Source organism: Chanodichthys erythropterus, chromosome 5, assembly GCF_024489055.1.
Source record: "Chanodichthys erythropterus isolate Z2021 chromosome 5, ASM2448905v1, whole genome shotgun sequence".
Taxonomy (NCBI): domain Eukaryota; kingdom Metazoa; phylum Chordata; class Actinopteri; order Cypriniformes; family Xenocyprididae; genus Chanodichthys; species Chanodichthys erythropterus.
In genome coordinates, this window is record NC_090225.1 from 6083017 (window position 1) to 6097987 (window position 14971).

General features: G+C 36.5%; 1 protein-coding gene across 3 annotated transcripts in view; it reads left to right on the plus strand.

Annotated features, from left to right (window-relative positions):
* The window catches only part of slc4a11 (solute carrier family 4 member 11), a 92881-nt gene that overhangs the window by 5462 nt on the left and 72448 nt on the right, over positions 1-14971 (plus strand). The window contains exon 1 of one of the 3 annotated variants that reach the window (XM_067385795.1): positions 1166-1370. The exons of the other annotated variants lie outside the window; for them this stretch is intronic. Within the exon in view, the coding sequence (XP_067241896.1) occupies positions 1331-1370 (40 nt within the window). The 5' untranslated portion in view covers positions 1166-1330. Of the gene's footprint in view, positions 1-1165; positions 1371-14971 lie in introns of those variants that run through there. 3 annotated transcript variants of the gene reach the window in all.

Genomic DNA, 14971 nt, shown 5'->3' on the forward strand with positions numbered 1-14971 from the left:
AGAGATTCACTTGGTCAACTTACTGAAGTAAACGCTTCACAATGCTATCGCTTTTTACAACATCAGACACATAATGGTAATTAATATGATTAGCCCTTTGCTTGACTAAGTTATCAAAAAGCTAATAATGTGTTGCTAATGTTACAAAACTCTCTTGCTTCAGAGCGGTCATAATTAATGATATGCAAAAGCCCACCGGCACGTTGACGTGATTGGTTACAAGGTGACCAACACCAATGATTTAAAACCAAGTTTTTGAAACTGTCTTTAAATCACTGCAGTTTTAAACAGAAAATACTCAGCAATGGTGTTGACATGAATTTGCACATGGTTTGTCTTAAAGCCTGTTAAAAACACCACATAGACATATAAACAGCATTAAAAACTTGATTTTCAACACAGGTGGACTTTAAAAAAAGTCTTCCATTGACTTAAATTGCTCGAACGTTTGCCATTCAAAATATAATCGACTGCAATAATGTGCTATTTGCGTTCTGAGCTTTTTTAATCATCTGTTTGAAATGATCTTTTTTGTCTTGCATCTATTTAAATGTATAGCCACCTTTACACTGCAAAGACGGCATTGAGTCTTACATTGTAAGACTCAATGGTACATTAGCCGACAATGTGTGTCGGCTAATGTACCATATTTCTGCAGCCATCTTTGCAGTAAATCTCTCTGAAACATTATTGTTTCAACATGTCTTCACCAAAAATAACAGCATCAAATAATCCAGAAGCACCACACCAAAAATAACAGAATCAAGCAATCCAAAAGCACCACACCTAACGATAGGGTGTGCGTTTCTAGCGTGCAATGATTTTGCTAGATGCTAGAATGACATTATTCCTTATTGTGAAAGAAACAAAGGACATCACATTGACATCAGTTTGTAAACTTACAAGCACGCAACATGTATCAGAATCATGCATCTTTTATCATAATACACATTTTACTGACAACTCTGACACAAGACTTATTTCTCTCGCACACAAAACAAGTAATGCTAAATGCCAGACAGTGTTTGTCGTGACGATTTATGACAGCAAGCATCAAGTACGCAAAGTGAAAAGCAGGAAATGTAGGCTTTAGGACCCAGAGTCACAGCTCAGCGGAGGCAGGGCAAGGCTGACTCACTAAATATGTCTGAGGAATGAGAGAGAGAGAAAGAAAGATAGATACAGTGAGAGAGAGAGAGAGAGAGAGAGAGAGAGAGAGAGGGAGAGAGGTAGAAGTGAAGAGAGGAGGAGAGAGAGAGGAGACCGGAGCAGAGGTGATCTTGCCCTCATTAGTGTCAGGACTACAGGATGATTATGGGTTGAGAAGGGAATGATGGAAGCAAACAAAGTTCTTCATTTCGTGCCATCCGGTAAGAACCACATGCACTATCACACACGCACACATATGCACATGTTCCTGCGCCGTCACGACCGGGTATCCGAGGGTTCCCTGAAATTTGAGACTGTGTGTGCTATTCGTGCAGTGGAGAGGATGCATGTGTGTTTGTGTGTTGTTGTAAGTTTTCTCTCTGTTGAATCCTGCAGGTCTGTGAATTGTTTTTGTCACACACTGCCGCCACCGCTGCTGCTGCTGTTGCTGCTGTTTTTTGGGGTGCGTTATGCTGGAATGCAGACGGGCTTTTTCGGGGCTGGTTTTCTGGAATGCGTCGTAAATGCTTTTACGCTGTTAATCTTAGTCGAGTAAACAGGAAAAAAGAAAAATGACATCACACACTTTCAGATACCCGCACACACATTTCAAACACACACGCACGTAAATACAAACGAGGGAGAAGGAGACATGAGAAAAGAGACTGATGCAAAACACAGATCAAAATCAAGTACCTATATCCCCGTTCAGGCGGTACTCGAGAGTGCGTGTGCGTGAGAACAAGCGGGTACGTGTAGTCTTCTGGGAGAGTAGGTCTTATTTGTACGCAATGTTGCTGTTCAATTCATCTCGTTGTGAGAAGTCAGTCTAATACCGCATGCAACACACATGCGCTGTCGTACTGCACAAGTGCACCTACAGCGCTCTCTTTCTGTCCTTTCCCTTCGCTCAAAGCCTCAGTGTAAACACAGTAGGTAATAGAAGTGGGAAGACACTAAATCTTGTGCCCGTCTTCCCCCTAACACACACACACACACACACACACACATACATACATACATAATGAGACTGTGATTTGCATGCTTCGCCTAAGGGTTGAACTTCATATCAGTTGATGTCTCAATTTTCTCTCCTTGCGTGATTACGTGTGTTTCTCTGTGCGTGTGACAAAAAGCATCAAGTGCGCATTTGATAAAGGCTGTTGTTATTGGCACTTACTTTGTGCCTGTTTCGGCTTGTGGATAATCGTTGTGGCACTCTGTCAATACCATAATATCCACCGAATCTCAATGTCATTGGAACAGGTCACGGGCCATCGGTGCACTGAGAACTTTCTCATATATGCGTTTCACAATTTCACGTAGGTGAACATTCACTGCAACAGGAATGAAGTTGCTTGAATGGATAGATGAGAAAATAAAATTAATAACGAGGCTAACGTAATAAACGATGTCCTCTGTCTTTTTACGACTGTCTTTCTCTCTAACGAGCTTCGTGATTGCTCACCCACCTCTTATTACTCACACATGAAAGGTGGACATTTTGTCCCCAGATTCCTTTATTTACGATTTCCCCCCATGCTTGCGTATTGAGCGTCCCATTTGCGCTTGAAGATGGCGGGATATGAATTGATTTAATTTTCTGGAGGGCCGATCGACTTTGCGTGGCTGTGCGTCTCCTAATTTATCTGTGTATGTGCGTGTACAGTTATCCTCCATGTCCCATAATGCGGTTAGGCAATCTCTGACTTTTCTATTCTCCATTTGTCTTCCACCCACTGTACATTACAGTCTGCAGGGGAAATTAGAATCACACATTCCTCTGTTTATCTCCTCTGTTTATGGTACACTGTAAAACAGCCATATGGGCATCCTCTCTCATACAAAGAGTGCTGTCTGTGAGCGCAAAGGGAGCAGCCGTCGCAGACGTTCACATGATGGAGAGATTGGTCCTCCTGACCCTTTTCTGATTTACACACATGGTCGTAATGTGGATATTTTTGGAGGCAAAAGTCGGACTTTGCCAAGAGCCTAATTTATTGGGCATCTCTTCCGCTAAAATTCTGATCGCAGATAGACATGCCTCTGCTTCTCCGTAATGGATTAAATATAGCTCACGGGGAAAGTTTCAAATGCTCCGTCCTCACTTTCTGGTTAGCGAATGTCAGGAACCCCCTCTCGCATCCACGCACACACAAACACCCACGCTCAGGCAAACAGACGCGCCCCCCGCCCACCCCTGGAGTAAACCTTAGATTGCTTCAAGATGTCGGAGGATGCCAGTGTTGATGAATTCCGACCTTTGATTGCGAAGCTGCCCGTGCGCCAGGGGAGAAACCTCACACACATGCCACTTTTGTGATAAGCTACAACATGCATATGGCAGACAAACACACAGATGCTCATCCACCTTTCTGATGCACTAGAACACACACACGTGTCAGGCTGTGTGACAAACCGTCTTTGGCATAAACTAGATGCCATCATGGCCTTTCTGTTTTAGTTTAGAATTTCTGGTTTTAGTTTTAGAATTCGTATTCCTCATAAGGACACTTATGATACAGCTGTATCCTTTTTCTGTCCTCTCTCACTTGTGTTTTGTCTCCGGTTCGGTCTTCTTCTCTTGTGGCGGTGGTACTGTAGATTGTAAAGGGGAATGGTGGCCTGGCTTTAATAGAGGAAGAAGGGAATGTGCAAGCAATTAGCAGGAATCCCCCAGCAGAGCGCTCACGAAACCAGAGCAGACGAGATATGAAGGGAAGGAAAATCTGTATTCCCTTGATGTACAGGACAATAGTGTCCATGCAAACACATTTAAGCTGCGCGTTCCCTTGGTGCCGTGTGATTAAAGACGGCTGTCATGTTGAAGCATGTTAGCGCTGCGGTCACTGGGTCTTGACGTCCACCTTTCTCTCTCTATCGCCGTCTCTGTTTCTCTTTCCTGTGCTCAAGAGGTTGATGTACAGGAATACATGGGCTAAAGAGAGTGAGATCTGATGCCATCATCGTGATGTTAACTAGATGCTGGTTTTCCTGTTACTGTTTGGTGTGGTTTGCTTTTGCACACACGCCGCTCTGCGTATTTTCTCCTACGGCTTATAGAGAGTGAGATGAAGAAAGGCAGAGAGGGAGACGCTGGCTCACATACTACGTTTATATAACACTATTTGATGTGCAGAGTATGCATAGATCACTATCAGGGTCACCCGGTGATTTCTCCTATCACACTGAGAGAATGAGGTGAGACGGACGCATCAGCCAAGCCACGCGCTGCAGAAACATCCCTGCCGTCTGAAATTCATCTAAAAGCACTGACTCAAATGGCTGTAGCTTCCGAATTTCCCTGCAAATTGCCATGAAAGAGTAAGGTGTAACTCAGTTCTTCACATGTTCATTTGAAATAACCTGTGTCAGAGATTTAATAAATCTATTATCAAAATGGTATCTTCTTCATGACAAAAAGACAGTCCTCAGATGGACCGCCCACGGTCTGTTCACTGATGCATATTGCACTCACAAAAAGCAAGACCTGGCCGAAATTGCCAGTTCTGATCTGATTGGGTGGTACTACACATCTTCAGGGAGTCTTATGTTGGGTGAAAAAAGTGCTTTCAAGGTGATGGTATTTTCCAGGTTTCCATATTTGAATAAGGATATTCTATATGTTTAGCTTTTTTTCTTAATTATATCTGTGAAATAATCTGCACTTGAATGGACAACATGTGTACACACATTCTTGATCATGACTGTTCACAGCTGCTGCATCCTTTTCTGAATTATTTTAGTTTTTTGCTGGTTTATGGACTTTTTTTTTTTACATTCCAGGCTTCTCAGAAGCGGAAGTTGACAGTTATTATGTAAACTTTTGTGGTGATTGGAAACTACATATATAATTTCTGCTTTCCCATTTGCCAAAATAGCAAGAGAAAAAATCCACAATAGCGTTTCTATGACATTAAAGAGGGAAAAAAATATAGAGAGATTGATTACGTTATGGAAGCTTGTCTCTGCCACAAAAAATAAAAAAAGTAATTGGCAATTTATTAAAAAGCAATTGCAAGTTATAAAGTCAGATTTGCAAGATATAAACTCGCAATTCTGGGAAAAAGATGTCTTTTTTTCTGACTTTATTTCAGGCAATTCTGACTTTATAACTCGCAATTCTATTCTGACTTTATATCTCGGCAATTCTGACTTTATATCACTCAATTCTGACTTTATATCACTCAATTTTGACTATATATCTCGCAATTCTGACTTTCTATCACACAATTCTAACTTTATAACTCGCAATTCTGACTTTATATCACGCAATTCTTAGTTTATATCAGCAATTCTATTTTGACTTTATATCACGCAATTCTGACTTTATAACTCACAGTTCTTACTTTATATAATGCAATTCTGACTTTATATCACACAATTCTGACTTTATAACTCGTAATTCTGACTTCATAACTCGCAATTCTGACTTTATATCACACAATTCTGACTTTATATCACGCAATTCTATTTTGACTTTATATCACGCAATTCTGACTTTATAACTCGCAATTCTGACTTTATAACTCGCAGTTCTTACTTAATATAATGCAATTCTGACTTTATATCACTCAAGTCTGACTTTATATAACTCAATTCTGACTTTATATCACACAATTCTAACTTTATAACTCGCAATTCTGACTTTATATCGCGCAATTCTTAGTTTATATCACGCAATTCTATTTTGACTTTATATCACGCAATTCTGACTTTATAACTCGCAATTCTGACTTTATAACTCGCAGTTCTTACTTTATATAATGCAATTCTGACTTTATATCACACAATTCTGACTTTATAACTCGTAATTCTGACTTCATAACTCGCAATTCTGACTTTATAACTCGCAATTCTGACTTTATATCACACAATTCTGATTTTATATCACACAATTCTATTTTGACTTTATATCACGCAATTATGACTTTATAACTCGCAATTCTGACTTTATAACTCGCAGTTCTTACTTTATATAATGCAATTCGGACTTTATATCACACAATTCTGACGTTATAACTCACAATTCTGACTTTATATCTCACAATTCTGACTTTATATCTCGCAATTCTGACTTTATATCTCGCAATTCTGACTTTATATCTCGCAATTCTGACTTTATATCACACAATTCTGACTTTATAACTCACAATTCTGACTTTATATCTCACAATTCTGACTTTATAACTCGCAATTCTGACTTTATATCTCGCAATTCTGACTTTATATCTCGCAATTCTGACTTTATATCACACAATTCTGACTTTATAACTCACAATTCTGACTTTATATCTCACAATTCTGACTTTATTTCATGCAATTCTATTTTGACTTTATATCACGCAATTCTGACTTTATAACTCGCAATTCTGACTTTATAACTCGCAGTTCTTACTTAATATAATGTAATTCTGAATTTATATCACTCAAGTCTGACTTTATATCACTCAATTCTGACTTTATAACACACAATTCTAACTTTACAACTCGCAATTCTTAGTTTATATCACGCAATTCTATTTTGACTTTATATCATATATTCTGACTATATCTTGCAATTCTGACTTTATATCACTCAATTCTGACTTTATATCACTCAATTCTGACTTTATAACACACAATTCTAACTTTGTAACTCGCAATTCTTAGTTTATATCACGCAATTCTATTTTGACTTTATATCATATATTCTGACTATATCTTGTAATTCTGACTTTATATCACTCAATTCTGACTTTATATCACTCAATTCTGACTTTATAACTCGCAATTCTGACTATATCTCGCAATTCTGACTTTATATCACTCAATTCTGACTTTATATCACTCAATTCTGACTTTATAACTTGCAATTCTGACTTTATAACTCGCAATTCTGACTATATCTCGCAATTCTGACTTTATAACTCGCAATTCTGACTATATCTCACAATTCTGACTTGATATCACGCAATTCTGACTATATCTCGCAATTCTGACTTTATAACTCTCAATTCTGACTATATCTCGCAATTCTGACTTTATATCTCACAATTCTGACTTTATATCACTCAATTCTGACTTTATATCACTCAATTTTGACTATATATCTCGCAATTCTGACTTTCTATCACACAATTCTAACTTTATAACTCGCAATTCTGACTTTATATCACGCAATTCTTAGTTTATATCACGCAATTCTATTTTGACTTTATATTACGCAATTCTGACTTTATAACTCACAGTTCTTACTTTATATAATGCAATTCTGACTTTATATCACACAATTCTGACTTTATAACTCGTAATTCTGACTTTATAACTCGCAATTCTGACTTTATATTACACAATTCTGACTTTATATCACGCAATTCTATTTTGACTTTATATCACGCAATTCTGACTTTATAACTCGCAATTCTGACTTTATAACTCGCAGTTCTTACTTAATATAATGCAATTCTGACTTTATATCACTCAATTCTGACTTTATATCACACAATTCTAACTTTATAACTCGCAATTCTGACTTTATATCGCGCAATTCTTAGTTTATATCACGCAATTCTATTTTGACTTTATATCACGCAATTCTGACTTTATAACTCGCAATTCTGACTTTATAACTCACAGTTCTTACGTTATATAATGCAATTCTGACTTTATATCACACAATTCTGACTTTATAACTCGTAATTCTGACTTTATAACTCGCAATTCGGACTTTATATCACAATTCTGACTTTATATCACAATTCTGACTTTATAACTCGTAATTCTGACTTCATAACTCGCAATTCTGACTTTATAACTCGCAATTCGGACTTTATATCACACAATTCTGACGTTATAACTCGTAATTCTGACTTCATAACTCGCAATTCTGACTTTATAACTCGCAATTCGGACTTTATATCACACAATTCTGACGTTATAACTCGTAATTCTGACTTTAAAACTCGCAATTCTGACTTTATATCACGCAATTCTGACTTTATATCACACAATTCTATTTTGACTTTATATCACGCAATTCTGACTTTATAACTCGCAATTCTGACTTTATAACTCGCAGTTCTTACTTAATATAATGCAATTCTGAATTTATATCACTCAAGTCTGACTTTATATCGCTCAATTCTGACTTTATAACACACCATTCTAACTTTATAACTCGCAATTCTTAGTTTATATCACGCAATTCTATTTTGACTTTATATCATATATTCTGACTATATCTTGCAATTCTGACTTTATATCACACAATTCTGACTTTATATCACTCAATTCTGACTTTATAACTCGCAATTCTGACTTTATAACTTGCAATTCTGACTTTATAACTCGCAATTCTGACTATATCTCGCAATTCTGACTTTATAACTCGCAATTCTGACTATATCTCACAATTCTGACTTGATATCACGCAATTCTGACTATATCTCACAATTCTGACTTTATAACTCTCAATTCTGACTATATCTCGCATATCTGACTTTATAACTCTCAATTCTGACTATATCTCGCAATTCTGACTTTATAACTCGCAATTCTGACTTTATATCATGCAATTCTGACTGTAACTCACAATTCTGACTTTATTATTTGCAATTCTGACTTTATATCTCACAATTCCGATTATATACTTCGCAATTTTGACATATCACACAATTTAAAACTTTAAAACTCGCAATTCTATTCTGACTTTATATCTCGCAATTCTGACTTTATAACTCGCAATTACATCTTTATATCATGCAATTATGACTTTATATCACGCAATTATGACTTTATATCACGCAATTCTGACTATATCTCGCATATCTGACTTTATAACTCTCAATTCTGACTATATCTCGCAATTCTGACTTTATAACTCGCAATTCTGACTTTATATCATGCAATTCTGACTGTAACTCACAATTCTGACTTTATTATTTGCAATTCTGACTTTATATCTCACAATTCCGATTATATACTTCGCAATTTTGACATATCACACAATTTAAAACTTTAAAACTCGCAATTCTATTCTGACTTTATATCTCGCAATTCTGACTTTATATCACGCAATTATGACTTTATATCACGCAATTATGACTTTATATCACGCAATTATGACTTTATAACTTGCAATTCTGACTTTATAACTCACAATTCTGATTTTATAACTCGCAATTCTGACTTTATTACTCGCAATTCTGACTATAACTTGCAATTCTGACTAGGGATGGGCATTCGATTAAATTTTCTTAGTCGATCGTCGGAAGAATTAATGATCAACTATCGATTAATCATTAATATTTTTATAATACAATTAATTATTTAACTTTTATAATTCATGTGTAATTATAATGCAATGAATACAAAATGCAATGAATATAAAAACACAGCGTGTTTTTCCTCGTTGAGACCTTTATTACAAGATCAACTTGTGGCAGACAGTTAAACTATATTCAGTTAGGCAAACCAAACATATGCGCGTGCATATGCGGTGCTCTAAAGCAGTGGAACCTGCAGCTGCGAGCCGGCGTTTCTAAACAGAGACCTCATTTGTTCCAAAATAATAATAATAAAAAAGAATCATGTTAAACAATAACTTAAAAAACATAGTAATACTTAGATCTGACAGGTTTTGTCAAAATGTAACTCAAAACTATCCAAGCCAGAAGAAAGAGCCAGATATTAGCCTTCCTAACAATTAGGCTAACTTAACAAATTAGGCTACTTAAAGCCTCGTGAAAAATAACTAACTTTAGTAACTCGCATACAACTTCTGCACCAGTCTACTGATTTTTGTTGAGAAATATAAGCATGTTGACATGATCTGGGGTCAGACGCGACCGCAACCTGGTGACCGTCAGTCCAGCCGCGGAAAACACCCGCTCTGAGGGGACTGACGTTGCCGGGATGCACAGGTACCTGCGCGCTAACTTGGCCAGCCCGGGGAACCTTATTCCGTTCACTTTCCAGTCTGTAGGTGTGCAATTCAGGGGTGGGGGATTCTCCCTCAGAATCAAAACGGAAGATCACAGATAACCGAGTATGGTGTAAAATATTGCACCCTGGTGGTAAAATGTTTAATTGCTGCCACACAGTGAAATTCATTTAATTGCTTCAAGACTCACACTACGCAATGCAAAAAATGCATTAATCGATAACAAATTAACGTGATCGACAAAATTCTTAACGATCAATTATCGATCGTCGATTAATCATGCCCATCCCTAATTCTGACTATATCTCGCAATTCTGACTTTATAACTCTCAATTCTGACTATATCTCGCAATTCTGACTTTATTATTTGCAATTGTGACTTTATATCTCACAATTCCTCGCAATTTTGACATATCACACAATTCTGACTTTAAAACTCACAGTTGTGAGCTTATATCTCACAATTCTGAGTAAAAAAAGTGGCAATGACGTTTTTTATTTTTTATTTGATGGCGGAAACAAGCTTTCATATTATATTGATCAGAAGAGAGAAAGATGTCAAATTTGCCGTCACTCCCTTAGCTGTTTTATTAGAGACACTCACTCAGCAGCATTAACCAGTTTTCTGTAATTTAATGCCATGGTAATAAAGCACAATGTATACTGTTAAAAATTGTACATTGCATTTTTTTAAATTAGATTTATGATTGTTAATAACTGTGGAAACACATCAACACAGTCTGTGAAAAGAGTCCCTTATTGTGTTTTAGGTAAAACACAATAATATAAAACACAAATATTTCTGATAAACGTGCTCCTAAAAGTCATGTAAGAACAAAACATAATTGATCAATTTCATGTTGGTGAGACTTTTTCCCATGTACGTAGGCAGTTCTTGACCAGAATAAACTCCGGACTGGACCAATATTTAAAGTCAAATGCGTCTCCTACCAAAGGAGAATTGATGTGCGTCACACTTGCTTGAAGACCCTTATTCAGCTTGGCCTTTCTAAAATCTCTTTAATGTGTATTTATATGTTGAAGATCACAGCATGCTTATTTTCATGCAGAACCAGTAATTTTCCTCGTTTAATAATTATAACATTGAGTTGTTTCCTCTAATACTCCCACAACAGCATGCTTATTAATATTTCTTTGCCTCTTTCCACGGTTTATTTGTGGTGAGAATGCATCGTCAACTGTTTTGCTTTTTTCTCTCAAGGAATTTTCTGTCGAGCAGCCTCATACACACACAGACACAACTCTGTGTCTCTCTCTCCTTCTCCTCGCCTCATCACACTCTTCCCTTATTCTCAAAAGAACCAGCATGTGTGTATGTATGTGTGTCATTATTGGTCTTCAGAAGGAATTCCCTCTCTAAGCAGTCGGAGACTCAAGTGCCAAAAAGCCTGCAGGCATATTAAGTCTCTCTCTTTTCTGCTCGCTCTCTCGTAGATCATGGCTGTGACATTAAAAAGTGTCAGAGAGCACCTTTAATCTGTCTCAAATGTCTCTCTTTCTGTCTTTCTGTGTATCTATGATAAAGGACCATCACAACAAAGTGTTAGACAAGCAAAATACCATCACGACCTGCAAGAGATGACTTTCTTTCTCTCATATCTTACTGTACCTCTCACATAGCCACAGTCATATCCGTATTGAAGCGTGGCCCCACTCGTAGAGGTACAACCGGATTAAAAGAGCTCAAAAACCTAAGGTCTGTGAAAGAAAAGCCACTAAATTCCCAAACAGCATCTCTAAACCCAAAGCACTTGTTTTCTGTATTTGTACATTCTCTTGTGATATTACAGCTGTATGTAGCTTATGTAAAAGGTGCATTTACATGTTTGATGTGCTCATATATTGCAGGCTTACCTATAGTTTTTTAATGCACATTGTCCATTTGTCATGGCAGGGATTAATGTTTTTGGTCTGCCAGAGCATGGTGCCATATGGCTGGATGTAACAGCCTCACAAACTCAATTTACTAGATTTATTTTTCGATATTACGTAAACCTGCCGAGATGCGTTGTGAGATTTCCGTGACAAATGAATTCCTCTCTTGATGAAAAGTTAAAGGGATAGTTCTCCCAAAAATAAGTGCGTAATAATTTATTCACCTTCCTGTCATTCCAAACCCCTTCATTTTCTTGCTTCTGTGGAATGTGAAAGATGTTTTGAAGAATATCCTTCTCATACATTGAAAATGTAGTATGAGTATAGAGGCTATTGAGCTGAGAAAATGAAAAAAAGAAGAAGAAAAATTCATAAGATTGTCTTAGTAGTAGTCCATATGACTTATTACAATATATTCCAAGTCCTCTGAAGGCATACAATAGCTTTGGGATTAATAGACAGATGCATGATGCATGTTTAAATTAATATATAAAAAGATGATTTGGCCTTATTCCTACGCCCCATGACGCTTTGCACGAATTATGGGTGTAACTTCCGTTAAGCGCTCTATGAATGCTTGAGATGACATTTATTCTACTCACCCTTCAACCATCGAACATTAAAAGGACATTTAAATGTGTAAAAGCATCAATAAGGTACTTTCAACAGACCATAAATAACCCCAAAAGCGTGATTCTTTCCACAGCGATAACGAACAGAGAGATAGCTGTATCATGTAACATACCTTAATAAAAAATGTTAATTTACTGTACTTCAGCATTGCGTGATACTATTTCAAAGTTATTTCCGTCATTTTGACAAATAATAAATTGTATTTAGCTGTGAAAACAAACCTGGAAAGAGACGTGAGGATTTGAGGAGAAAAATTTGAGATTCTTTGTGCGTTCCAGTGAATTATTAATGGGATAAATTGTAAATTAAATCCGGAGAATAGACAACAAATGTGCAGTATATGTTGTCCTTTTTCATACTATTACAGCAAGATGCAAAAGGGAAAAAATAAAATAATCCTTAGGAAAAAAATGCAGCAACTGAAAAGAGCTCTTGCAATGGATATTCTTGTTATAAAATGTCACATTAAAATACCAAGCATTACGTTATTCTCGTATTATCTGAAAATAAAACATGAAGCAATAATGACAGCTCATTCAGTCAAACTGACCGATAAGCTTTATTTGTAGGGCAACCTTATGATTTGAAATGATTTGTTTCAGTCATTTTGAATGAACGTTCCCCAAATCAGAAGTGCCACCCATAATTCAAAACACAGTAGGCTCGTCAGGAATAAGGTGGATACCAAAATCTATTTAAAATACATTTATAAGTATACTTCAAATATACATAAATAACATATTTATTGACATATCACTTAAGACTTACTGATAGACTTTATTTGGAGCATTTATTTATTGCACAATGCACATTTCTTAATATTATACCTAAAAAGTATTTTAATATAATTATTAGGGGTGTAACGGTACACAAAACTCACGGTTCGGTACGTACCTCGGTTTTGAAGTCACGGTTCGGTACAGTTTTCGGTACAGCAGGTGGAGAGAAAACTAAACATAAAATTGCTTTTTTTTATTATTAAACACAGGTTTACTGAACAAATTGTGTTGTTGTCTTTAAATATATTAAATTAAATTAAAACTAAAAGTTTCTTAAGGATAAAAAAATGATCTCTGCTAATGCTATAAACTATGTAGGGAGCCCTAACTTGAAAGAAGCCCAAACTATTAGCCTAAATTCAGTTGCTTTTTATTTTTAGATAAAATAATCAACACTCAAATAACAAATTGTATGCAAACCTGTAAGCTGCACCTAAGGCAGTTTTTGCATTAACTTCTAAATGTTTTTACTCCAATTTGTTGTTGAAATATAATCATTTCTACACAGTGGCTGTTATTTTAACATCAGATTTATTTAAACATACATTAAATAGCCTAATCAGGATATCACTAAAAGATTAAGTAAAATAATGAATATATTGGCTAATACAGTGCATATATTAAGCGAAAGAGTTCATTTCTCTAGCGAACTAACAAGCTGTGAACACTGAATGGCTTTTCTGAGGTAAATGCATCATGACATATTGTTGAATACGGACGCTTTCATTGATGTCTTTCCACCGTTGAAACACTGAATGAGCGATTACATGAGACATGACCGTTTCAGTAAGTTGTACTGAATCTTGCAACATACCTTCAGATGTTCTTTCATGTTTATTCTGTAACTAGTATTAAGGAGGAAGAGATGAACACATTCACTTGCGCTCCGCGCTCGCGCTACCGGTTGAACTGAGGCGCCTGTACAGTGATCTGTCACCCCACATCAAAGCACATCAAAATGGCATTTTCTTTTTAAACTTCATGATTTCGTGGACAGAATTTGAAGGATGACACTTTGTTTCTTATCGAAAGTAACAAAACTCAGAGCTTATTGCGGTTATTGGTGGTGAATATTGGTTGCAATGTAATGCTTCGGTACACACGTGCACCGTACCGAAAGCCCTGTACCGAAACGGTTCGGTACAAATACGTGTACCGTTACACCCCTAATAATTATTAATAAGGATTGTATGATCTTTGTATAATTTCAGTCTTTAAATGCAAGATATTTAAAGTGCATCTAAAGTATACTTGCAATAGTTCCATTTTAGCACAAACAAATAATCTTCAGTATATCTTTAGTTAGACCTCAGCACTACTTCCACACAATTAATGTGCATTAAAGTCCGCGTGAACCAGAAGTTGCAAACAACTTTTCTCCAGTGTTGTGATGCATTTCCAAGTGAAATTAAATATTGAATGGAGGGCAGAGTTTTCTTTAGCGCTCCTCCTCTCCATCTCTCGCTCATAGCAGACTAACGGTTGCAGGGGAGTGGTTTAAGCATTTTCAACCTAAGCTGTCAAACTGATGTCATCTGAGAAGGAACGCCATTCAGACCGGAAGTAGCTTTTCAGATTTTGATTAAAGATT